General features: G+C 35.5%; 1 protein-coding gene across 1 annotated transcript in view; it reads left to right on the forward strand.

Moving 5' to 3' along the window:
* FSIP2 (fibrous sheath interacting protein 2) overlaps window positions 1-27,130 on the forward strand; it is a 107,872-nt gene that overhangs the window by 60,071 nt on the left and 20,671 nt on the right. Inside the window, 5 exon segments of the mRNA XM_044913354.1 lie at window positions 32-2,487; window positions 4,469-11,345; window positions 11,416-14,008; window positions 17,214-17,708; window positions 19,456-19,556. Coding sequence (XP_044769289.1) covers window positions 32-2,487; window positions 4,469-11,345; window positions 11,416-14,008; window positions 17,214-17,708; window positions 19,456-19,556 — 12,522 coding nt within the window.

The following is a 27,130-nucleotide window of genomic DNA, read 5'->3' on the forward strand; positions in this document are numbered from 1 at the left end:
CTGATGAGTTGCAACCTGTAAAGCCACACAGTTCTAAAGTGAGCTCTAAGGGCAGCCCTAAACCAGATTTTAAAACAAGTTTAAAAGCAAGATCAAAAGTTATTCCTTTGCCTAAATTTAGAACAAAGTCACACCTAGGACCTGCTGGTGCTAAGGTCAAAAGCAAGACCAAATTAGGTCCTGGAGAGAAGACTCCAAAAGACAGCCAGTCCAAGACTACCACTGGGCTGCCACACACACTATCATCAGGAGATGCCAAAAACTTACTGGAAATGAGATTGTCCACTTCAGAACTAAAAATGTATGCCAGGGATATAATAAGTAGTATCCTGGAAACAACTGTGAAAGAATTTGAAAAGGTGAAGCAAATTAAAGCAATGATAAATGTTAAAGCTTTACCATCTGATCAAATCATGGCAGCAAATACAATAGTTAATACAGTTTTGCAAGGATTATATGCAAAAAGTAACCACAATTTGGCTTATCCAATAAAATTCTCACATGTGGAAGATCTCAAACTTTCACAGGGGAATTCAGATGCAGAGTATCTTGCCAAACCACAAGCATGTTTTTACTTGGAAAATGTTTCTTCACAGCTCGAACAGATTTTTCCTAAAGAAGGTATATTTAAAAAAATGTTTGACAAATGGCAAGCAGAATCAAATGATATGGAAAATGAAAAGTCTAAGCTAATGATGATAGCTGAAAATGTTTTGACTAAAATTCCAATAAAAGCAAAAGAATTAGAATATTCTCTTTCCCTTTTAGATTTGCCACAGCTTCAGGATTGTGAAAGCAGGTGCTATAATCATTTCAAAGGAGCTTCTACTAGAGTTGAAGATACCAAAGCACAAATTAATATGTTTGGAAGGGAAATTGTTGAAATGCTATTTGAAAAATTACAGCTGTGTTTTTTGTCCCAAGTGCCCTCCCCAGATAGGAGAGAAACACTAGCAAGCAGGAAAGAATATATTAGTATTAAAAGTAAATATGATTTGCCAATCAAGGACATCCTCAGCAGTGTACCAATATATAACACAAATACAGTAGACCAAATTTCTTTGGGCTCCAGCAACCAAATTGTTCAAGAAATTATAGAAAGGGTTTTAAACATTTTAGAGTCATTTGTAGACTTGCAGTTTAAATATATCTCTAAATATGAGTTTTCTGAAATAGTGAAAATGCCTATAGAAAACTTTTTTCCTCTCCAACAGAGACTATTAAACAAAAAGATGTTGCCAAAATTACAACCACTGAAAAAGTTTTCTGATGAAACCAATTCAAATACTATTATTTCCAAGGAAAACATAGAGAATACCCTTCTACAGATTCACTCATTCCATTCAGAATTACTTACATGTGCTATTAATATTGTCAGTGACATGCTAAGTATAATTAAGAACAAGCTAGACAAAGAAATAAGCCAAGTGGAACCATCTTCAATTAGCACATTGAAAGAGACTGTTATAGCAAGTGAGATCATTGGCACACTGATGGACCAGTGTACCCATATCAATAACCTTCCAAACAAAAGTTTGTTCCAAGGAGCAGAAAATACCTATATTGTTAATCAGGTTGAATTAGCAACTAATATGAAAATGCCCACATCAAAGTTAAAGGAAGTTAGTTTTGGGAATAATCCTTCACAAATCAATGTACCTGGTTTTGTGTGTTATTCAGAGGAAAATACAAAAAAAAAGTATAGGGCTTCATCAAACTTACCCTCATATGCCAGAGCCTCTGTAGAAGATACAATTAAAAGCTCAGAGCCAATGGAAAGGCTTGATTCAGAAAATATACCATCATGCTTTAAAAATGAAGTACAAGACTACAGTCCAAGGGAATCGAACTTTGGCCATTTCGACAAAATCATGCAAGGAAATAGCTCTCTCCCTGAAGGCAGTGTCTTACAAAAACTATTTAAGAAAGCAAATGAGTCCACAGAAGCAGCATTAAAGCAAGTCATGTCATTCATAGAAATAGGAAAAGGTGAAAATCCAAGAGTATTTCATTATGGAACTCTAAAACCAGTTGAGGCAAACCAAATTCAGACAACTGTTTCTCCAATCAAAATATGTTTAGCTGCAGAAAATATTGTCAATACTGTGCTGTCAAGCTATGGTTTTCCAAGTCAACGACACATTAATGAAAACATGGAAACAATGAAACCATTTTTCCTATCAAAGCAAAGCCCTTTGTGCATAATATCTGGAGGACAAAAGAATGAGGAGAAAAGTTTGCTTGGAATGTGGGATAAAAAAACAAGCTGTATACCTGAAGAAGAAAATAAAAAACCTGAAGCCATCACAGAAGATTTTTCTTTATTGCAAAAATGGGAAAGTAAGAGATCCCCAAATGGAAAGGCTCTGAAGGAAGTTAAAGTCATTGCTTTTACTGATCATGAACTGGGTCCAAAGGAAATTCATTTGGTAGCAAGACATATTTCCAGATCTGTGGTCACATATTTCAAGAATTTTGAAACTAGAGGTAAGCAATAAATAACCTACTTTAAAAATTGGGATAACTTAGAAAAAATAGATATTTTTAAAGCTCTTCTATCCAAGGAGCTGAATTTACTATTTTTGTTTTTATTTTTGTTTTTTTCTGAAAATAGCCTTGGAAGTGGAGTATTTAATTACTTCTTAACATATCAGGATACAAAAAAAAAAGTTTAACATTCAAATGATTTGAATCTGAACAAGCCTGTTGATCAGTTTTCCATAACTACAGATGAGAGAAAGTGTCATTACTTTAAAGCAGAGGATTTTGGTTATGAGATAGACACTCCAAAGAGTTTTTAAAGTTTTTATGCATGACTTCTCTATAATCATGCCAAATATACAGTTAATTGATTGAAGGTTAGTGATTCATCTTTTCAAGGTGAATAGTTGAAGTCTTTGCCATCTTTAGTCACAATGTATAAGAACAGTGGTATTAACCATTTGTTTTGATTGTAGTCCAGTATTCTTAAATTCCTTAAAATCTAAACATATCCTCACAAAGTTATTTTCACTCTTTTCTAAGAGGTTGAATCATATGTAAGAACCATTTTTTATATATCAAAACCTGTTGATTATTGGCAGTTTCATTATTGGTAATATTCTAATAATGCTATAGTACCCCTGAACTGGATCAATAATTCCAGTTACCAGTAATTAGTTGCCATAATACCAGTTTAGATACATCACTTGCCAATCATTCAAACAGGAAAACATATCCTACCAGTCTTACCCACCTGCATAGGGAGGTCATTTCTCATCCTTAAAACTGGCATTCTTTCAAGATGGATAGCTGTGTGTCTGCAATTTTCAAGTTCATAAACAGACTTTCTCCAAACATAGCCTAACTAAACTTAGAGAATTATAAAGAAAAACAAAACAAACAAGAGAAGATCCATGATTCCATCCCATTGGTACTTTTCTCTATCAAATCTATTCTCTATTTTCAGACATGTTCAGGGCCTTCCAGTGATTTTACTCCTGCTCCTTATTCCTTTTGGAATACTCTTTCCTCACTTTCTTCATCTCAACATAGCCAAAGTCTGCCTAGCAGTCAAAGCTCAGCTTAAAGCTTCCCATCTCCACAATTTTACCTGATTTCAAATGCAGAGGTATAACAGATGATTAAGTTTTGAGAAAAAATAGTGTTTCTCTGGCTGCCACTTGAAGAAGTTGGCCATCCCAGGGAGGTATATGATTTTCAATAAATACTCTTTTGAATAGAAAAAAGAATAGAGTTGTGACAAACTAAAATCTAGGGGTTAAAGTACTACTGACACTGCAACCTATCCTTCTGCAGTTTAGCACATTTTCATTTCAATCAAGTCATTTTTGCAACACATCTCTGTAGCTCCCCTAAAAGTAACAGAGGGATGTTTGGGTGGCTCAGTCGGTTAAATGTCCGGCTCTTGGTTCCGGCCCAGGTCATGATCTCACAGTCGTGGGATCGAGCCCCCCATTGACCCTGTGCTCAGCGTGGAGCCTTCTTGTCCCTCTCTCTCTGCTCCTCCCCCACCCCCAAACAAATAAATAAATAAATAAATTCTTTGAAAAAAAAAGTAACGGATAACCTAACATTAACTATTTTCACTAAAAATAAATTTTAAATAATTACATGAGCTCTCTAGAGATCACTGCAGACAAGCTAAATTGTAACATTAAACTTGGAAATCATTTTTCTGCCCCATGATTTCCAGCTTCTTAGAGCCCCTAACCCATCTAAGCAAGAGAGATATCAGCACTTAACTGAGAGACTTGAATTCTTCAGGGTTATTTTCTCAACTTTCTGCCTAAAATTAAGATTCCACAGGTGGGTAATAAATATCTGAAGAAAACCCAATTTCTTTCTTGACTATGTTTTTTTCTTTAGTGAGATATTCCATAGGTGAAATTCGTATGTAAATAATTACCAGTATGTTGAATTTTACATATTTCTCTTTATGCATGCTAAAAGTGGTAATTTTTTTCAGTTTCCAGTGAGGAGAAGGTGTCTGTTATTTCCACACTGTCAAGGAAAAAATGTGAATCAAAACAGCCTCTAAGAAGTATCTACAGTGATTCTTCACTTAATCAATTTTGTGAACATCTCACTGAGTCTATTATTTGCCATTTAACTTCAAGCATTTCTGGTAACACCAAAGACAGTAGAGAAAAAAAGAAAACACTGGAAAGCCAAAATGTAGGATTTAGCAAGATTATTTCAATTAATTCTCAAATGTTTGAAAGCAGGTCAATTTCTATTGGGGAACTTGCTTTAAGTATTTCCGATATCATCACTGAAATCCTTTTTAACAGTAATATTATAGAGGTTGACATTGCACAGCAAATGTCTCCTTTAAAAACAAAGTACATTTACTGCCCAAGAGCAGCTTCTGCTGACTTTGATAATCTCTTTCAGGATCTCTTAACAGGAGTGATTCATGTAATGTCCAAAGAAATAGGAATAAACCATCATCTTGAAAGCAATGGAAGAAAAAAATCATTTTCCATGCTTAGAAGAAATAGTGTGACCATTTGCAATGAAACAAATACCATGGAAAGACAGAAAGGCTCCAGAGATTGGGAATCCTCTAATTACCAAATTGATCATCTCCTTCAAAAAAGTAAATTAAATTATCTGGCATGTCAGTTAGACAATCTGGTTGGTACTCTAAAAACTCGTGAATCCAAAGAAGTAGTCAATAAAGTTTTTAATATTGTTTTAGATTTATTTTTACCAGATGAACATCCAGGTGAGGCTATGAGTTCTGATAAAAAGGCAGGAACATTTTTTTCATCCTCAAATGATCAGCAAAGTAACAGCATACTTGGAAATAACTTAGGCCTCACCCCCAAATCAATTTTTCTTCTCAATGTCGTGTGTGAGAAACTTATCAGAACACTTTTGGAAAAATGCACAAACACTGTTTTTCTTGATAATAGCCCTCTTTCCAATGAAATATTAGCAGAAGAATGTAAACTTTTAAAAACACTGCGAAGTTTAGAAGATGAAGAATTTGATTACTGTAAGGGAGCAATGGACTGTGAACAATTTCAAGGAGATTATATGTCAGACTTTTTAGAAAATCTGGCAGAAATGGATCAAGATTTATTATCATCAGACTCTATGCTTACTGTTATTTCCCACAGCTTGGTTAAATCATTGATGGACAAACTATGTCACAGTGTACAACTCCCCCAAAGCCCACCTTTTGCAAACAAGCCTTTGAAGTACGCAAGAAAAAAAATGCAGTCTAGTTTCATAAATGCAAACAGGCCAGAATTAACAGAATTAGGACAAGGTAAAGCCTTTTTAGGATTCACGAGTCATGATGGTAATGCTTTGACAGGATCCCTGAATAGTCCCAGTGGGGTTAGCTCCAAAATACAAGCAGCATTTGGCAAGAAATGTTCAGTAAATTCCACTTCTGTGTCACCTCTCAAAAGACAGGGAACAAAGGATGTGGATTCAATACCCATCCATAATAAGCTATATCCAGGAGATACAAATACAGGTGTGTACTCGGCCACATTTTTGGAGGAAATAATTTCAGAACTGTTTTTTAATCTCTCTATTTCACTGTGGGACAAAAACAAAAACATCACTGAGGGCTGGCTCTATGAGATGAATACTATATTTGTTAACAATGTAGTGAACGAGTTTAATAATGCACAAGTCACTGTTTTACGGAATGTTGAAGAAAGGCTGTGTTTTCCACCAATCCATAAAAAAACTATTAGTAGAATTGTTGATTCAGTTTATTATGATGTTTTACAGCAATATAAATTGAAAATGACTTGTGATGATAATCTAGCATGTAACAATACCTCAATAGCAGAACAAATAACTAACGGCATACTGTCAGAGATTTTAGACTACCAACTCCCATCTTACTTCAGAGGAAAGCTCGTACCAAACTCATATTACTCTCTCCAAGCTGAAATTATATTGCAGAAACTTCAAAATAACCTGAGAAAATTTACTTCCCAGTCTAGGTCTTCAACAGGCTACAGCACCATGTTGTCCCACTCATTTTTAGAAGATATCATCCGAAGACTTTTATCTCAACTCATTCTTTCACCCAACAAGGCTTCCTCTTTGGGAAACAAATATTTCATGAGTTCAGATTTCAATGAAATGTCTACCTGTATAATAAATAAGGTTATATCAGCCATTTCAAAACATAAAATTTGGTTCACTATATATGACAATCAATATCTATGTACTGGAAAAAACCTCCAGAAGATGGTGGATTCTGTTTATAGTAATATCGTGCAAATGTCTGACTCTCTTGTTTCAATACAGAAAAGTATAGTTAGCCGAAGCCCAATTATGATTGACCGAATAGCCAGTTTTATTATCCAAGAGATTATTGAAAATCATCTTCAACCATTTTTGTGTGGAGAAGGTTTGCCTCGTCCAAAGACTCCATTGGATGCAGTATCAAATATGGTTAAGCAGGTTCTCAATGAAGTCACAGAGTCACACAGACCCCAGACACCATCACCCTTAGGTATTTATCCTGATACATTTGTAGGGGAAATTGTTGCCAGACTTTTATCAAAGATTTTCAGTCCAAAGCGTAACACTGAAATTGAACTGGAAAATATGACCCAAAAAATAGTAAACTCAATAAATAACCATTTTCACAAAGCTAAAATTCACTTTCTATATGATGGCAAAGAACAATCTTACACCTCTGTAAATATGGATATTGTGGATGAACTTGTCACCTCAATTTATAGAAATGTTTTAAAACAGCATGGGCTAGACCCTGAAGTTGATAAAGAGTCTGAAGACAGTGATATTTTTGTGGAAAATATTACCCATTTAATTGTAGCGGCTATTTCAGATTACCTTCTTCATCCACTCTTTTCTGGGGATTTGTCGTCATCTTCCCATTCTATTTCAATGGCTGAGAATATTGTTCAGGACATTCTTAGTAACATCAATAAATCTACCAGGCCAAGTCAGAGTTTATCTCCATATAACACCTTGCTGCCATACACATTTTTAGAAGACATGATAAGAGTACTATTATCTAGAATCTTTCCTTCTGCATCTAGCATTGTCCCAGACAGAGAAACTCCAAAAGACATATCAAGAGCAAATTTCAATGAAATTGCTTCAAAGATAATCAGTGATATTAGGATGAAAATTTCCCAACATGAAATTCGATTTTCAAAAAATGAAGAAGAAACCAAATTTGTTTATTCAGAAGATGATGTTCAGCATCTCGTTGACTCAGTATTCAAAAATATTTCACAAAACTCTGAGTCTCAAGAACCAGTTGAGCAAAATATCACAAGTAGTAATGATATTCTTATTGATAGAATAGCAGGGTTTATCATTAAACATATCTGTCAACAACATCTTCAGCCATTTGTGGATGGAAAACTATTACCTTCTTCATCATACACGTATTTTGATGATGAGAGAAAGCAGTGGTTTTACGCCACTGTTTATTCCTCAACTTTTTTGGAAGATGTAGTCTCTGGGGTTTTAAGCAAAATATTCCACAGGGTGTTAGGCATTGTACAAACAAAATCAGTAAGAGATTCAGAAGATGAACTGTTTGATAAAGCTGAAAAACTCATAAATTTGATAGCAGAGGAATTTTCAAAATTTGAAGTTAGCATTCTAGAAAATGCTGAGGAACAACTGTGTTTGCCCCCAGTGGAGAGAGATATAGTCAAGAACATTATTGACAAGGTGTACAGCAAACTTCTGCAAGAATATGAGATGGAAATAATGCCTGATAAAGATTTTCTAAATGACACAAAGACATTAGCTGCAAGGATAACCCAAATCATCCTTGCTGAAACTTTTGATTTCCAAATTCATCCAAACCTTACAGGAAAGCTTCCTTTTAAGTCACACTCCAAACTCAATACTAATATTTTGATGAAGAGAGTTCAATGTAACATTACCAAATCAAGATTTCAAAGGCAGGCATCAACAATATATACTACCATGTTATCACATACTGATTTGGAAAAAATTGTCACTCAGCTTATATCTCAGATGAGTCCATTGTCCCCCAGAACAGAACACCTAGATACTTCTCAATCAGACCTAAGTAATACAGTCATAAAACTGATAGATGAAATTATGTCAATAATTTCAAAACATGCAATATGTATTATTAAACATGGAAATGAAAAACAAAGTATAATTTCAGAAAAAGATATCCAGTCTATGGTTGAGTCCATTTATGCTGATCTTTCATATTCGAATCTATACCAATCTCTTACAAAAGATAAAAAAGGTATAAGTAACATACCTGTTTCAAAAATAGCAAGTTTTATAATAAAAGAAATCTTTAACCACCATCTTCAGTCATTTTTATCTGGAGATAAAACTCCTGTTTCATCAGCAGTTGATCAAACATATAAACAGAAAGCAATAGATCCTAAACAAAGAGAGTTGTCTTTCATTGTGAATTCAGCTTTCTTTTTGGAGGAAGTAATTTCTGAGCTTTTATGTAAACTCCTTTATGCATTCTCACATAATTTCTTGTCTGCTGAAAACCCAGATACAGTAAAAGCCAAAATTACCAGCATTGTTACAACATTAGTAAATTCAATTGTCCAGGAGTTTACCACATCAGAGATTTTAGTTGCAGATAACTTTGATGATGATATGTGTTTTTCAGAAGGATATAAAGAAATTGTTCAAAAAACAGTCAACCTTATTTATGAAAAAATTTTAGATGAATATAAATCTCTGATTCAAGTATACAGGGCTATACAAAGTGACACTGTTGGTTTTGGAAGAAAAATATATCATTTGCTATTAGAGGAAATTTATGACTATCAGGTGCAATCATTAGTTTCAGGAGAATTAGTGTCTTCTTCCTATTCTTCCCCTCAAGCTGATAATATCATTAGAAATGTGCTCAATGTCATCACAAGTGATAGCCATACCTTGCCATCATGTATTACTGTGCTGCCTCGTTCTCTTTTGGAAGATATGATTTACAAGCTGCTAGTGCATATCTTCCCTTCACCTGACACTGAAAGTGAACTAAAAGAGGAAGAAGTTACATCAGATTGTGAGTTTGTAGATGCAACTTCAAAGCTGACAGATGAAATTATCAAAGAAATTTCTGAACATGAGATCCGTCTTGTCACAGCAGAGGAGAATGCAGAAAGTATGCAATTAGAAATGATTGAGAATTTGGTTGACTCTATATGTAATAATATTTTGAAAAAATCTGAATTTCAAGCTGAAGTACAGAAAGGTGCAGACAAAAAAGGAGGCTCATTCCTCAGTAAAATAGCTGGATTCATCATGAAGGAAATCATGGATCATCATCTGCAGCCATTTTTACATAGAGAAGAATCATCTTCCAGTGAGGTATCTGATTATGGGCATATGTCTGTACTTAGTAAACCTGGTAAAGAAAAGACACAGCCTTCTCTATATTCAGCTACATTTCTGGAAGATGTAATCGTTGACCTTGTTCATAAATTTTATTCTCTTCCAAGTATTACTGAAGATGCTAAGAAAAAAGAAATCCTAGAGCCAGGCATTGTGGGCTTAGCTATAAAATTTGCAAACTCTCTGATAGGAGAGTTTAGGAAAAGTAAAATTAAAGTTCTACCAAATGCTGAGGAAATGTTTTCTTTTCCACCAATTGATAAAGAAACAGTTGACAAGATATCCAATTTTGTGTATGATCAGTTCATAGGAAAATATGGCTCTAGTGATATTCAGAAGGATGATAAGAGTAACACTGTGACAGAAATGATTGCTGCTTTAGCTCAGAAGGCAATCTCTGCTTTTAAGATCCAACCACTTTTTTCAGGAGACTGGTCTTCCACCTTCTTTTCATTTCTAAATCCGGATAACATCACCCAAAGGGTTCAGCACCTACCACAGCAAACCTCTACACAGATAAACAGATGCTTGAAAGGGAATGAACTTGCTTTACCAAAACAATCATATAAACACACTTCTGTAACCACAGGCCAGAAAAATGTGTTGGACACTTTGGAAATAGACAGTGGTGCAATAAGTAAAAAGAAAAGTTTCAAAACTGAAGGAACATCAATGAAAAAAGGTGACATCCAAGGTCCAAAAGTTACCTCTATAACTAGAATTATGAAAAGCAACGTAATTAACATGTTATCAGTGCCAGCTGCAAGTGTAGCAAATGAAAAGAAAGAGACAGAAAATAAAATGGAAATTTCAATTAACAAATATGAGAATGTATCAGGAGTTAGTTCTCCAACTACTAGTGTGAAAAGTAAAGATAGGCAGGAACCAGATTTGAGGGTAACTCTTAAAAATAATGAAACTGAGAAGAAAAGCATATCAGCTTCAAAAGACGAGAAGAGACAAGGTAATAAGGTACACACACAATCTCCAGTAGCTACTGATGTTATAGTATATGAGGAGGAAATACTTGGACCAAATTTTGAAATAAACAATGAAAAGAAGATTGACAAAACAAGAGAAAATACGTTAAAAAAGGAAGACAACCCCTTTCAGTTATCTTTGACATCCAAAGTGAGAAATACAGGGACCACAACAGAAAATATTTTGAAAACAGTTAACCAAAAGCCAAAAAAAGAGGTTGGAAAAGACTCTCCATCTCAAACAGATATAAATGAGGAACAATACTTAAATTATGAATATGTTCAAAATGTCATTGAAAACATTTATGACAATGTTTTAGAAATATATCATTCTCCAGAAACAGATTATTCAAAACCCCAAAGTCTCCCAAATGATACAATATCACATGTAATTCAAGAAGTCCGCCAAAATTTTATGGAGTCTGTTTCAACAAAGGATTCATCCCTCTCAATTAAGGAAAGTCTCCCAGTCAAAGAGAAAGAAGAAAAAAGAGAAAGAGAGAAATACAGAAAGAGAGAAAGAGATAGAGAGTGAGAAAGAAAAAGAGAAAGAGATTGAGAGAGGGAAAAAAACAGAAAAAGTGAAAAGTAAGGAGATTAAAAATGAACCTAGTAAATCAAACAGTCCTCATTACCCACCAAAAAGTAAACCTGGAATTGTTCCTGCTAAATTTTTAGAAGATGTTATCATCGAAATGGTTAACAAATTGCTCTTTTCTTCCTCATCAGAAACACAAATATGTGATAGATATCAAAATAAAAATGATGGTGAAAATCAAGCTGAACTTTATGATACAGCTATGAAACTTATGGACTCCCTGTTGAAGGAATTTTCAGATGCTCAAATTAAAGTATTTAGGCCACATAAGGGAAATCAGTTTTTTCCATCTGTAGATAAGGTGTCATCACTTCCTAATGCACCTCCCAGGCGTAAAGAATCAACTACAGATGAAACATCCTCCAACATTAAGAAAATAACTCTGGATAAAATGCCACTTATGCATAAAATGACTGAAAAACTCTCATCAAATAAGATACCTTTCCTAGATAAAATACAAGTAATTGATAAAACATTGGTCAACAAAGTTGTTCATTCTTCTGTGTGCAATATTTTGAAGGAATATAAATCTCAAGACTCAATTTGTAAGAACATAAAAAATAATGGGGAAAATTTAGCAAGAAGACTAACCAGGGCAGTGATAAATGAAATTTTTCAACATCAGCTTAATTTCATATTTTGCGATGAGGTTACAGCTTCAGCATGTTTGCCTCTGGAATCTAAGGATGTTGTTAGAAAGGTCCAAAAGGTGGCACAAACAGCGAGCAAAGAATGTCAAACATCATCACCATATACCATCATGCTGCCTCATGGATTCTTAGAAAATGTGATTTCAGCTCTTTTATCCAAAATTTTCTCAACAGTATCCAACACTGAAGTAGAAACATCTGAGTACAGTTGGTTCACAGAATTGAATTTCCTTCAAATTAAATTATTAAATAAAGTTACAACAGCAATCTCCAAAGATAAAGATATAACAATACAATATGTGGCATCCTTACATCCCAATGATGATGAAATTATTCAATTAGTGATTCATTCTATTTATAATAATCTCTTGTCACAGTTTGGATCACAAGAGATAATACAAAATTGTGTAGCCAGCGGATGCAGAATCCTTTCAGAAAGCATAGTTGACTTAGTCCTGAAAGAAGTGACTGGCAATCAATTGCAAAACTATTTTTCTGGAGAGCTAACTCCACATCAGTGTGCAGAAGTTGACAGTGTTGTTGAAAATATCCTTAAAGATGTTATCCAAACTGCTGATGATCCCCAGCCTCAACCATCACGTGTTCACATACTGCCTTATAACATAATAGAAGAAATCGCTGTAAAATTTTTATTAAAGCTTTTATCTGTGTTTCCAAAAGTGGATAACGAAAGAACCAAATCTCTAGAAACTGACATGCAAAAAATAAGCTCAAAAATATTAAAGTCAATACAAGAATTTATCTCCAAAAGTAAGATTAAACTTGTACCACCAGCCAAGGAATTGCCTACTGTACCTTTAGCTAACAATGAAACTATTGAAAAAGTAGTTAATTCTGTTTATGCCAGTGTTTTAAAGCACTCTGGCTCGCACACTTCTATATTTAAAGATTTAATGGGTAAGAGCAATGTCATCTCTGATATAATAGGTCTTTTAATGGTGAAGGAAATTTCCAATTCTGAATTTCAACCTCAAGTAGAGGACAAAGTATCAAGTTCAGAATTAGTTCTGGAAGCTGTCAAAATTATGGAAAAAGTGGTCAAAATTATTGATGAATTTAAGTCCCAGGAAAAGTCTTCATCCAAAAAAGGTTTTATGTTAGATGCCAGGTTTTTAGAGGAAGCATTGGCCTTGTTCTTGGCTAAAATAGTAAGGTTGCCAAGTGCCTCAAGCAAGGATGCAAAAAATTTATCAAAGACCGAGTTCAATATAATTGCATCTCAACTGACAAAATCTGTGACAGCTGAAATTTCCCAAAGTAATATTAATCTTGTTGCTGCTAATCCTGAAGAATACCTTTTAAATCCAGAAAGTATAGAAATGATTTCTCAGGTTATTGATTCTGTTTATAGTAATGTACTGCAACAATCTGGAACCCAGGAAGAACTTTATGATGATATAAAATGTACAAACACTGTTTTCCCTAGAAAAGTGGCTAGTTTAATTATTAATGGAGTTTCACATTTTCCATTAGATACAGTTAGCAGAAAGAATTCAAATGCTAATATCTTTGGAAATCTAGATGTTAACAGAATTATTCAAAAGGCCCAAAAGCATGCTGATATTGATATGCATGAGTTAGAGGAAGAAGAACCATATCAAGATTCAACTGGAAATTTTCCAATTAAAATAGTTCCTCATTTTGGGAATAAAGCAATCAAAATAGATCCAGAAATTATCTCAGAACACTTAGCAGTAATTTCTGTAAAAACTCAACCTCTTGAGAAACTCAAGATGGAGTGTTTAAGAAAAACCGGACATAGCATAACAGAACTGAGAAGAGCATCAATAAATGGGAGAAGCTACTCCTTACCAGACACATCTAATGTAGAAAAGATAAAGAGAGAAAGACGTATCTCACTGAATAAGTTGGGACGGCTAGATGTAAAACCCTTTGAGGTAAGTGCAAAAGCAATAGCAAAAACATAAGTGAATAGTGAGACATGGTTGTTCTGTGATTCCGTTCCTCCAACAGGTATATGGTAATGTATTTTTGTTGTTATTGTCAAGCCCAACAGGAGAACCAGTTGCATGGGTTCATCCATAGAGTCATATAATTTACTGGGACTTTCCGTATCAGCTTAGGGGCTCACGCTAAAGATCTCAGGCTAGTTTTCTTATGAAAATCAGTTTAAACTGACATTTTTTTTTTTTTAAGAATAGAAATGCGGGGCGCCTGGGTGGCTCAGTCGTTAAGCGCCTGCCTTCGGCTCAGGTCATAATCCCAGCGTTCTGGGATTGAGCCCCGCATCGCATCGGGCTCCCCGCTCAGCGGGAAGCCTGCCTCTCCCCCCCTTCACTCCCCCTGCTTGTGTTCCTCTCTCACTGTGTCTCTCTCTGTCAAATAAATAAATAAAATCTTAAAAAAAAAAAAAAAGAAAAGAAAAGAAATGCAGGGACATACCCTTAACAGTAAAATAAGGCTGACTGAAATTATAATCTTCAATTGCAAAATCAGAAGAAACACAATCTCATACAGTTCCTGTAGTTCTTTATTGTGGATACTGAAAGCAGTTTTAAAAGGCCAGTTAATAGAATATCAGGATAGATGAGGTTTCAAAAACTATCTAAAATAGTTTAATTTCTCAATTTACTTTTAGCAACATTCATTAATAAACATTACACTACAAATGCTAGATTATACTGTTTTCTTATTATTTCATTTCAATCATATTAGCCTTCCTCAAAATTTTCTATACTCTCAGTAAGTGCCCAGTTTCCTCTTCTATCCATATTCTAGACCCAGCTGCCTGAATGCTGCCATTTTGATGAACCAATTTCCTCTTGCTATGGACCTAGCTCTGCCCTAAAGCTCCATACTAGGGCCCCAAATATATTAAACTAATTAGGACTTTAAAATGTCAAAACCATGTCCTTGTTACATGGAAACTATACCACTGAGGACAAAGGGATTGTCTGGCCTGTACATTTACAATGACCTACACATTTTGAGTTTTGTCAAATCCCCTTGTAATGATGGTGTTCACTCATTAAAAGACCAAGTGTACTTAGGGGAATAATCTATGGCCAGGAGCAAAGTTATATAGAACCATTCTCCCTGAAGCATAAACCTGAAGTGAATTTTTTTTTCCAATACTGTTCTGCAACACACTGAACTAAGTCTTAGGGCTGGTAAATATGTTAATTAGTGCTTTATGTTTTCATACTCAAATACTGAGATCATCATAAGCTAAGGCAAAATTTAATCTCCTTTGCCCTAAACTTTTTGGATCAGAGGACAGTCCTTTTCACCCCTAAGTTTTGCTCTTCTATATGTGTTCTCATCATTGTACTAGCATATTGCTTAGTAGTCTTCATTTATATACAAGTAATCCCTTCGGGGTAAAATTTGTGTGAACAGACTGTAGAATAACATTACTCAAAATTGGTTTTTAATTATCTGTAGAATTGTCTGTCACAAATCTTACTCTTAGTCATTGTCTCTCTTTATTTAAGTCATTTATAGAATATTAAAGAAACAGATAATAGATAAAGACATATGATTTGTACCAATCTGGGTATCAACACTATCTCTAGCATAGGGACAGAGAAGAGAGACAAAAGAACAGTAGATCTGACCAAAGAACCTAGACATTTGATGGCTCTATGACAGGGCTTTGTTTTCTGCTTTGAATACTAGATAGTCCCAACACACTAGGCATATACATATCAAAATTATATATAGTAACAAATTCCAAAGCCATATGGAATTTTTGATTTTCTAAACCACTAATTCTCTCTACTAACACAGAAAATCAAAATCAATTGTGTTTTAATTTCTTTTTCTTTTTTTTTTTAAGATTTATTTATTTGACACAGAGAGAGAGACAGCTAGAGAGGGAACACAAGCAGGGGGAGTGGAAGAGGGAGAAGCAGGCTCCTGGCTGAGCAGGGAGCCCAACGCGGCGCTCGATCCCAGGACCCTGGGATCATGACCTGAGCCGAAGGCAGACGCTTAACGACTGAGCCACCCAGGCGCCCCTGTGTTTTAATTTCTTAAAAAAGCTGCTTCTATATTTTTTTCCACAGAAGATGATCTTTTAGGGCACCATTGTCTGAAAAACTGGCTTACAGTATTACAAAGGGATGTTGAGGTCTACCATTATTAAGTCAGTTTGGAGGTTCTGTGGCATCATCAAAAGCTACAGATATTACAGAAATTTTATTATCTAATTATAATCATCTTTTCTTTGATCTGTCTTTAGACATTGAAAATGAAAAGTAAGGGCGCCTGGGTGGCTCAGTCGTTGAGCGTCTGCCTTCGGCTCAGGTCATAATCCCAGGGTCCTGGGATCGAGCCCCGCATCGGGCACCCTGCTCTGCGGGAAGCCTGCTTCTCCCTCTCCCACTCCCCCTGCTTGGGTTCCCTCTCTCGCTGTCTCTCTGTGTCAAATAAAATCTTTAAAAAAAAAAAAGAAAAGAAAATGAAAAGTAAGACTTAACTAGAAGGATAAAAAAAAATAAAGATTTATGTTTTGAAGATTCTTTTGGAAAATATAACCAAAGGATCAGGAGTGGAAGAATAGGGATTAACGAGTCAAAGACCTTCACAAGTTTGGTTATTCATCATTTTTAAAAGCCAAGACCAGACAATACCTTGATTGTTTTTTGTTGAATATACGTACATTTAGGATTCTCTATGATTGCCTATCTAGAATTTTAGAAAAATAGATTATAGTGTCTACTTCTGTCCCAAAACTTTCAAGGTCAATGAAAAAACAAAAAGTAAATTATGATGCAACAAAATACAAATTTTAAGCAAAAAGAAAAAAAAAGAAGGAAACAAAGAAAAAGGAAAGGAAAAAGAAAGAAAGAAAAGAAAAGAAACCTGTGTTAGATGTTCCTCTATACTTTGGAGTAAATTCTCATAGATTAATATGATCTCTGGCATATAAAAGAAATGCTAGACACCAACAAATATTTTTCATAACTTTCATTTGTTTCTTCTTTCTAAAACATTGCTAATATACAAAGAGTGACATTTGAAGATAATACTCCTTAAACTGAAACTATAAATCATATTAAAATAGTTAAATTACAATAGAACCACAGGAAGAGTGATTGAGGCATTTGTTTTTAATATTTGTTGTACCTTCAATTCCAGGCTGTTTGCCGAAATTCATTTCAGAATATAAGAAAGCCTGATATCTCCAAGGTAGAACTTTTAAAAGATGTTCAGAACAAAAAAGATCTTATCATTCGGTTAGTAGCTCATGATATTGATCAAGAAAATTCAGCAAATACCGTAGAAGAGGAACTAATGTCTGAAGATGAAGTTGTTTTAAAAGAGATTGTACAAGAAGAATGCTTAAGAGAACAATTTGAAGACCAGGTGAAAGAAGCCATGAAACCAGTAGAAAGCAAAGTTGTTTCTCCCAAGCCAACACAAAGCACAAACAGCCTGAAAAAATTTTTGTCTCTAAGCAAATGTTGTCAGCCCACATCCAGTGCAAATACTGAAAGTATTGAAGCAACTTCAAATCATATAATAGAACCTAAAGAGCAAAGAGTTAAAAGAGCTATTGCTGAGCTTGACGTGGCCACGTGCTCAACAGCCATGACTGAAACAGGCTCTTGGGAGAAAAAGCCACAGAGTAAGGTGAATAAGAATCATAGCGGTCAGTGACAGATATCTATGGAAAGAGTAGAGATCTTCAGAAAATCTGTCCAAGAATGTATCTTAATTAGCCAGAAAAGAATATTAAAATGGTTCCAGGCTCCTCCTAAGCCTGGTAATATTTATAGTATAAAAGAAATTATTAACAGATGAAGCCATGAAACTCAATGGAGGGAAAGCAGATAATGAAAAGAGACCTAGATTAGTTAGAAGCCCAAGGAGAACATAAAATAGAAACCATTGAAAAAAAATGCAAGCTAATTATTTAAATCTATTATTTAACAAATTTCAGTCCCTTTGTATTTGGGCTGGTAAATATCCATTGAACATTTTGTGTAAAGAAAACTTATACAGGTAGGATAGGACTAGAGAGTGGGTTAATGTAGGAGGAAGTAAAAAAAGATTCATACAAATTTAGATTGTCTGGGTCTGAATCCTGACTCTCACTTAATAGCTATGTGTCCTTTCGGCAAGCTACATAGCCAACTTTTTTCTTAAAAGTTACTTAGCCAACATGCCCCAAATTAACAGGCTAATCAAAATATTTGAAATATCACCCTTACTATCAGCCCATAAGCTCCACTATCATCATGGGGTGTAGCTCTTGTCCCTAGTATCATGCCCCTCAAATGATGGTCTGGATTTCAGTGATCTTTGGGGTTTGGCCCTTTCCAAAAACTGGTACCAAAACATGTTTTTGGAAAGTGTATATGATTTAGGATTTCCTGATGAGACAATTCTATTGATTATCCAGTTGAAATGATTCTTGGGTATATACAAAAGCTGAGGTGAACAAGAGAAAAAGAACAGAGATACAACTCTGTTCAATTCAGAAGCTTAACAGGTAAATTATCTTAATGCAAATTCTGACCTATTTGTTGGGAAGCTATGTGTAATTTCATGACCAGATGCAGTCTTCAGAATAGTTTTCTTGAACCTCATAGTCAGAAATGCTGGCTTTATAGATAGTTAAAGAAATGTTACAGCATAACATTTACAAAACTCAAAATGGAGGGGCACCTGGGTGGCTCAGTGGGTTAAGCAGCTGTTTTCAACTCAGGTCATGATCTCAGAGTCCTGGAATCAAGCCCCATGTTGGGCTCTCGGATCAGCGGGGAGCCTGATTCTCCCTCCCTCTTTCTGCCCCTCCATCTGCTTGTGCTCTCTCTCTCTCCCAAATAAATAAATAAAATCTTAAAAAAAAAACCTCAAAATGGACTATATGAACAATAATCCCAATAATAGTAGCTTTTTTGAGATCTGAAGAAATACCACAATAAAGTTATTCTCATAAAAAATATGGCCATGAAATCACACATGACTTCCCAACAAATAAAGTACATGTTAAGTTGGTTGACTTCAAAAACTTCTGAATTGACCAGAGTTATGTCTCTGTTCTTTTCTTTTTGAACTCAGTAGGATAGGATTTAAAATATTTGTAAAGTGCAGAAATTGAAAGCTATATTCTTTAAATACTGCTTAAATTTACATTTAAAATCTATTCAAACTCCAATATTATAATGAGATCATCAGCACTGAGCCATTTCCAAAAAACAAAACAAAAAAATGTATTGGAAAGAGACCTTTTAATTAGAATTAAGGGGTTCATTCATCTTTTAAGTAATCTTTAGAATTTTTTTTCATTATAGTGTAGATTAGAGTGCAAAATATGCCAATAAGGTGAGAAAGTACATGTCAAACATGTAACACATGTTTTTCACTTTTCCAGAAAGAAAAATGGCATCTTAGTACTGAACCAACACATTACTTCATACATAGAATCATGAGTTCATCTTCATACAACCAAGAAGATCTGATTTCATATGCCAGGTATGTGAAATTAAAGCAGTATAAAAATAGAAATCTGAGATGAAAATAATACTTATGGGAAGAATGGGGTCCCTGGTAAAACTATGGCTGGGCAAATATTCAGCCTTGGACTTTCCCCCACTGCTTCTTATTCTTCCCTCCTATACCTTCCCACTGTGGAGACTTCCTGAGGCCTTCCCATTTCTACCCGATCCCTGATTTCTAGTTACCTGGTTTCTACATCTTTTCTAGTATAGCAGTGTCTTGGATCAAGAATTTGCTAGTGGATTTTGGTTTGGGTTTTGGGTTTTTAACCTGGGAGATAGGCACAATGATATCTGCACTATCAGCCCAAAGGGTTCCTAATCAACTGTCTTCAGTAGTGAAATGTTCTAGTGTATATAACTGCCTGTAAGAAGAATTCAAAGATGAAAGGGGGCATTGTAAGGTAAAGCATTCAGAGATGAGGTCTGGAAAACAATGGAGCTTGATATGGGCCTCTAAGTATAAAAAGAGCATTTATATGAGAAGATAATTCAGGTTTGGACAACTATAGGAGCAAAGTCTGGAGTGTGTGGAATTACAGAGGACAGGGAGAGTAAAGTATACTGTAGACGTGAAATCTAATACTTATATCTAGAAGAGTTAAAACTTGTTTAAAATTGTTCTTAAGTTTATGAATATTCTTATATTCTTATATTCATAACCCAGAAGAGGTAACATTTTCAATTATAGGAGAAAGAATGGGTATAAGGAGGAAAATCTGCCTGGTTACATTTCTTTCCACACAGCATGAAGGAACTGTTTCTTTTTGACACTGACACTGACATTATTTTGGGGACACCCATCACTGCCTCTCTTTCCTGCATAATTGTTATTTTAAAATACATTATTGATGCAAGCACCTCCCTATTGTTTATATCAATGATGAAGACAGAGGGCATAGATAACATAAAAAAAAAGTCAATTTAGAGCAAGATGGCAGACCAGAAAACTATAGGCCCTTGTTTCCTCAGGAAAACAAACCAACAAACAAAAAAGAAAACCACAGACTGATAAAATAACTTTATATGAGCTCTGAAAAACAGTCAAATATTTGCAATAATCAGGTGAATGTGTAATCAAGGTAAAACCACATTCACAATGGTAGGAAATTCCAGTTTTTTCTTGCCTTTGCACAATCCCCTCTGCAACATGACAAGACACAGTTGGAAAGAAATGGCCCAATTCCCAGTTCCCTCCTTTGGGATTGAAAAAGCAGATTGGAACTTGTTTGCATTGTTCTGCTAACTGTGTGCTGCCTGAGGGAATTTTTCTGTCTCACCTAAGTAGATTGAGACAGTGGCATAGTTTGGAACTATGCCTGGAAATCACAGAAGGCAACTGATGGGTGCCACAGTGCATGAAAATCCCAGAGGACTACAAGATGCACCTGAGAGCAAGAGATTACTGGCAAAAGAATACAATGAATACTGAAGGTCCTGAAAATAAGCATAATGGGAAGCATTCTTGGGAAATAAAACATTTAAAAGAAGATCTGACAAAAGGGAGTCCTTGAAGTTCAGCTGGGAAGATGGCAGAAGGAGGACCCTAAGCTCACTTTGTCCCCTGGATACAACTAGATAACATCCATGCCAGTGTAAATAACCCAGGAAATAACTTGAAGACCGGTACAAGAAACTCCACAACTAAAGGCAAAGAAGAGGGCACATCAAAAAAGGTAGGAAGGGTAAAACACGGTCTGGGAGCAAAATGGACAATGGCCTTCCACTGTAGGGGGGTAGCTAGTGGCATAGAGAAGGGCAGAAAACAGACTTTTCACACTGGGAAGCTCACAAATAAGGAGGATGAATCTCCATAATATTTGTCTTTGAAAGTGAGAGGGGCTGAATTTCATGAGTTCTTAAAACCAGCAGGACTTGCTATTTTAAAAATAAGCAGGCTTGGCTGTGGTAGAGCCCAGAGGTGTTAGAAAGTGGAGTCCCTGCCCTTAAAAAGACAGCATGACAAATAGCCCATGCAGATACCGGATAGAACCAGCAGTTTGAAAAACGCAGGGGACAGACAGGAGGGAGAGTGATCTACTCATGTCAGAGTGCAGCCCAGAGAGACAGGGATCATGGGGAAGTCCATCCAGGAACAAAGGAGCTGACAGGTGCCATTTCCCTCCCCTGCTCCCCAGCATAAACAATGGCCACCTGTGGGACCCAGGGCAGCACCAACACTCCTTACCTAACTTTTTTGGACCAAGTCCCATTCATCTCCACCCCCACCCACACACACACTTTAGCAGATCCACCGGTCTCAGTAATGCTCACCTCAGTCCTGGTACTGCAGGCCCGTCCCCCAGAAGACCAGTTCAAACCCTGTCAATACCACATCACCTGACCCCTGAGTACTTTGCAGGACCTCAATTCCAGCAGCAGTGGGGGCAGATCTCATTTTGCAAGCAGACCCCTGCACACCTTGCTGTCCACAATAGGAAAAGACAGGCTCTGCAAACAATTGGACTAAAGAAAAAAGAGACCAAGACTCAATAGCAGAGCATACACAACACACATAAGAGATACTCCCTGAAGTGCCAGGCCCTGGGGAACAGAAAATACTGTGCTGCAGGGCACCATAAGACATCTTCTGCATAAGTCTGTTATTGTTAAGAGCAAGTGAGTAGCTAACTCCTAACACATAGAAACAGACACAGAAAGTCACACAAAATGAGGCAACAGATAAACATCTCCCAAATGAAACAATAGGACCAAACCATAGCAAGAGACCAAAGTAAAATGAAAACAAATAATATGCCTGATAGAGAATTGAAAGTAATGGTCATAAAGATACTCCCTGGACTGCAGAAAACTGTGGGGGGTGGGAGCACTGGGGTGGCTCATTCATTTGGGCATTTGACTCTTGATTTCAGCTCAGGCCGATCTCAGGGTCATGAGACCAAACTCTGTGTCAGGCTCCATGCTCAGTGTGGAATCTGCTTAAGGTTCTTTCTCTCCCTCTGCTCACCCCCTTCTCTTGCTCTCTCTTCAAAAAAAAAAAAAAAAAGAGGGGAGGACATCAGTGAGATCTTGAATACAGAGATAAAAAAGAACCAATCAGAGATCAAGAACACAATAAATTAAGTTAAAAATACACTTGATGGAGTCACTGTGTTCCCTAAGACTATTCTCAATTTGCATATTTTTTCCTCTCTTTTTGTCAGCTTGATTACTTACCATTACTCTGTCTTCTAGGTCATTAATTTGTTCCTCCGCCTCATCTAGCCTGCTATTTATTCCATCAAGTGTAATAACATCCACATTATAGAGATCTCAGAAGAAGAAGAGAGAGATAAGGGAGCAGAAAATTTATTTGAAGAAATGATAGCTGAAAACTTCCCTAATTTGGGGAAAGAAACAGATATCCAGATCCAAGAGTCACAGAGATCCCCTCAAAAATACAACCCAAGGAGGTCCACACCAAGACACACACCAATTAAAATGCCAAAAGTTGTGATAAAATATTTTAAAAAGCAGGAAGAGAAGACAGTTACATACAAGGGGAACCCCCCCCCCAATAAGGCTATCAGTGGATTTTTCAGCAGAAACTTGCAAGCCAGAAGAAAATGGCATGACATACTCAAAATGCTGAAAGGGAAACATTCGCAGCCAAGAATACTCTATCCAGCAAGGCTATCATTCAGAACCGAAGAAGAGAAAAAGAGTTTCTCAGACAAACAAAAACTAAAGGAAGTCATGACTTGTAAACCAGCCCTATTAAAAAGGACTCTTTGAGTGGAAAGGAAGACCATAAATGAGAGTAGGAAAAGTAAAAAACACAAAAGCAGTAATAATAAATATTTCTGTAACAATCAGTCAAGGGATTCATTAAAAAAAAAAAGTATGTAAAATATAACACCATATACCTAAAACATGGGAGGGAGAAGAGTAAAAAATGGATTTAAACTTAAGAAACCATCAACTTAGGGGGTGTCTGGGTGGCTCAGTCATTAAGCATCTGCCTTCGGCTCAGGTCATGATCCCAGGGTCCTGGGATCGAGCCCCGCATCGGGCTCCCTGCTCCGCGGGAAGCCTGCTTCTCCCTCTCCCACTCCCCCTGCTTGTGTTCCCTCTCTCGCTGTGTCTCTCTCTGTCAAATAAATAAAATCTTAAAAAAAAAAAAAAGAAACCATCAACTTAGTATACACTGCTCTATACATAAGATGTTATATGCAAACCTAATGGTAACCATAAATCAAAAACCAGTAATAGATAGGAAAAGAAGAAAGAGAAAGGAATCCAAGTATATCACTAACGAAAGCCAACAAACCATGAAAGAGAGCAAAAGAAGAAAGGATCAGAGAAAATCTTTTTTTTTTTAAGATTTTATTTATTTATTTGATAGAGCTCAAGCAGGGGGAGCAGCAGGCAAAGGGAGAGGGAGAAGCAGGCTCCCCACTGAGCCGAGAGCCCAAGGTGGGGCTCAATCCCAGGACCCTGGGATCGTGACCTGAGTTGAAGGCAGAAGCTTAACCAACTGAGCCACCTGGGCACCCCAGGATCAGAGAAAATCTATAGAAACAACCACAAAACAAATAAAAAAATGGTAATACATATTTATCAATAATTACTTTGAATGTAACTGGACTAAATGCTCTAATCAAAAGACATAGGGTGTCAGAATGGATTAAAAAACCCATCTATATGCTGCCTACAAGAGACTCAAGACAAAAAGACACCTGCAGATTGAAAGTGAGCAGACAGAGAAACATTTATCATGCAAATAGATGCAAAAAAAAAAAAAGCTGGGGTAGCAATACTTATATTTGACAAAGAAGCCTTTAAAACAAAGACTGTAACAAGAGACAAAAAAGAACACTATATAATTATAAAGGGGACAATCCAACAAGAGGATATAACAATTGTAAATATTTATGCATTCAACATGGAAGCACCCAAATACATAAAACAAACATAAAAGAAAAATTTTGTTAAGAACAAACATAAAAGAAATACTTGACAGTAATACAATAATAGTAAGAGACTTTAATACCCCACTTACACTGATAGACAGATCATCCAAACAAAAAATCAACAAGGAAACAATGGCTTTGAATAACACATGGAACCAAATGGATTTAACAGACATATTCAGAACATTCCATCCTAAAACAGCAAAATATACATTCTTTTCAAGTGCACATGGAACATCTTCCAGAATAGATCACACATTAGGCCACAAAACAAGCCTCAACAAATTCAAAAAAATTGAAGTAATACCATGCATCTTTTCTGACAACACTATGAAACTAGAAATCAACCCCAATAAAAAATCTAGAAAGACCACAAATACATGAAGGTTAAATAATATGCTATTAAACAATGAATGGATCAACCAAGAAGTCAAAGAAGAAATAAAAAATTACATGGGAAACAAATGAAAATGAAAACACAATGGTCCAAAAGCTTTGAGATGCAGCAAAAGTGGTTCTAAGAGAGAAGTTTGTAGCAACACAGGCCTACCTTAAGAAATAAGGAAAATCTCAAATAAACAACCTAATCTTATACCTAAAGGAGTTGGAAAAAGAGGAATAAACAAAATCTAAACTCAGGAGCACAGCAGAAGAAAGGAAATAAAATTTAGAGCAGAAATAAATGATACAGAAACTAAAAAAAAAAAGAACAAATCAAATGGAATCAGGAGCTTGTTCTTTGAAAGATCAACAAAATTAATAAACCTCTAGCAAGGAAAAAAAATAAGAGAGAGAGAGGACCCAAAGAAACAAAATTAATAATGAAAGAGAAGAAATAACAACCAACACCACAGAAATATAGACAACTGTAATAGAATATTATAGAAATTTATATGCCAACAAATTGGACAACTTAAAAGAAATGGATATATTCCTAGAAACATTAACCTACCAAAACTAAAGCAGGAAGAAATAGAAAAATTTGAACAGACCAATTGTCAGCAATGAAATTGAATCAGTAATTTAAAAAATAAAAATAAAAACCCAAAAACAGAAGTCCAAGACCAGACAGCTTCACAGGCAAATTCTACTAAGCATTTAAGGAAGAGTTAGTACCTGTTCTTCTCAAACTGTTTCAAAAAAATACAAGAAGAAGGAAAAATTCCCAATTCATTCTATGAGGCCAGTATAACCTGATACTAAAACCAGATAGACACCACAGACACACACACAGAACTGCAGGCAGATATCTCTCATGAATATAGATGCAAAAATATTCAACAAAATACAAGAAAACCAAATCCAATAATATATTTAAAACATTATACACCATGACTAAGTGGGATTTATTGTGAGGATGGAAGTATGGTTTAATATTCACAAAATAATCAACGTGATATGTCACATCAATAAGGGAAAGGATAAGAACCATATAATCATTTCAATGGATGCAGACAAAGCATTTGACAAAATACAACATACATTCATGATAAAAACCCTCTGCAAAGTAGGTCTAGAGGGGACATATCCAGCATAATAAAGACCTTATATGAAAAACCCAAAGTCAAGATCATACTCAATGGTAAAAAACTGAGGGCTTTCCCCTAAGGTCAGGAACAACACAAGGATTTCCACTCCCATCACTTTTATTCAACAATGTACTAGAACTCCTAGCCATAGCAATTAGACAAGAAAAAGAAATGAGGTATCCAAAACTGGTAAGAAAGAAGTAAAACTTTCATTGGTTGCAGATGACATGATAATATATATAGAAAGCCCTCAAGACTCCACCAAAAAACTACTAAAACTGATAAATGAATTCAGTAAAGTTGCAGGATACAGAATCAATGTACAGAAATATGTTGCATTCCTAAACACTAATAATGAAACAGTAGAAAATGAAATTAAGAAAACAATCCCATTTATAATTGCCTCAAAAAAATACTATATCTAGGAATAAATTTACCCAAATAGGTGAAAGACCTGTACTCTGAAAACTATGAAACACTGATGAATGAAATTCAAAATAATGCAAAGAAATGGAAAAACATTATATGATTGTGGGCTGAAAGAACAAATGTTAGAATATCTATACTACCCAAAGCAATTTACAAATTCAAGGCAATCCCTATCAAAATACCAACAGCATTTTTTTCAACAGAGCTAGAACAAACAATCCTAAAATTTGTATGGAACCACAAAAGACCTCATATAGCCAAAGCAATATTGAAAATGGAAGAAAAAAAAAACTGGAGATATCACAATTCCAAATTCCAAGTTCTATTACAAAGTGGTGGTAATTAAAACAGTATGTTACTGGCATAAAAATACACACATACATCAATGGAATAGAGCAGAAAACCCAAAAATAAACCCACAATTATACAATCAACTTACCTTTGACAAAGGAGGAATGAATATCCAATGGGAAAAAGACAGTGTCTTCAACAAATGGCGCTGGGGAAACTGGACAGCAATATGCAAAAAGAAAAAAAGAAAAGGAAGGAAGGAAGGAAGGAAGGAAGGAAGGAAGGAAGGAAGGAAGGAAGGAAGGAAGGAAGGAAGGAAAGAAAAAGAAAGAAAGAAAGAAAGAAAGAAAGAAAGAAAGAAAGAAAGAAAGAAAGAAAGAAAGAAAGAA

Source organism: Neomonachus schauinslandi, chromosome 3 (genome assembly GCF_002201575.2).
Source record: "Neomonachus schauinslandi chromosome 3, ASM220157v2, whole genome shotgun sequence".
NCBI classification, from domain to species: domain Eukaryota; kingdom Metazoa; phylum Chordata; class Mammalia; order Carnivora; family Phocidae; genus Neomonachus; species Neomonachus schauinslandi.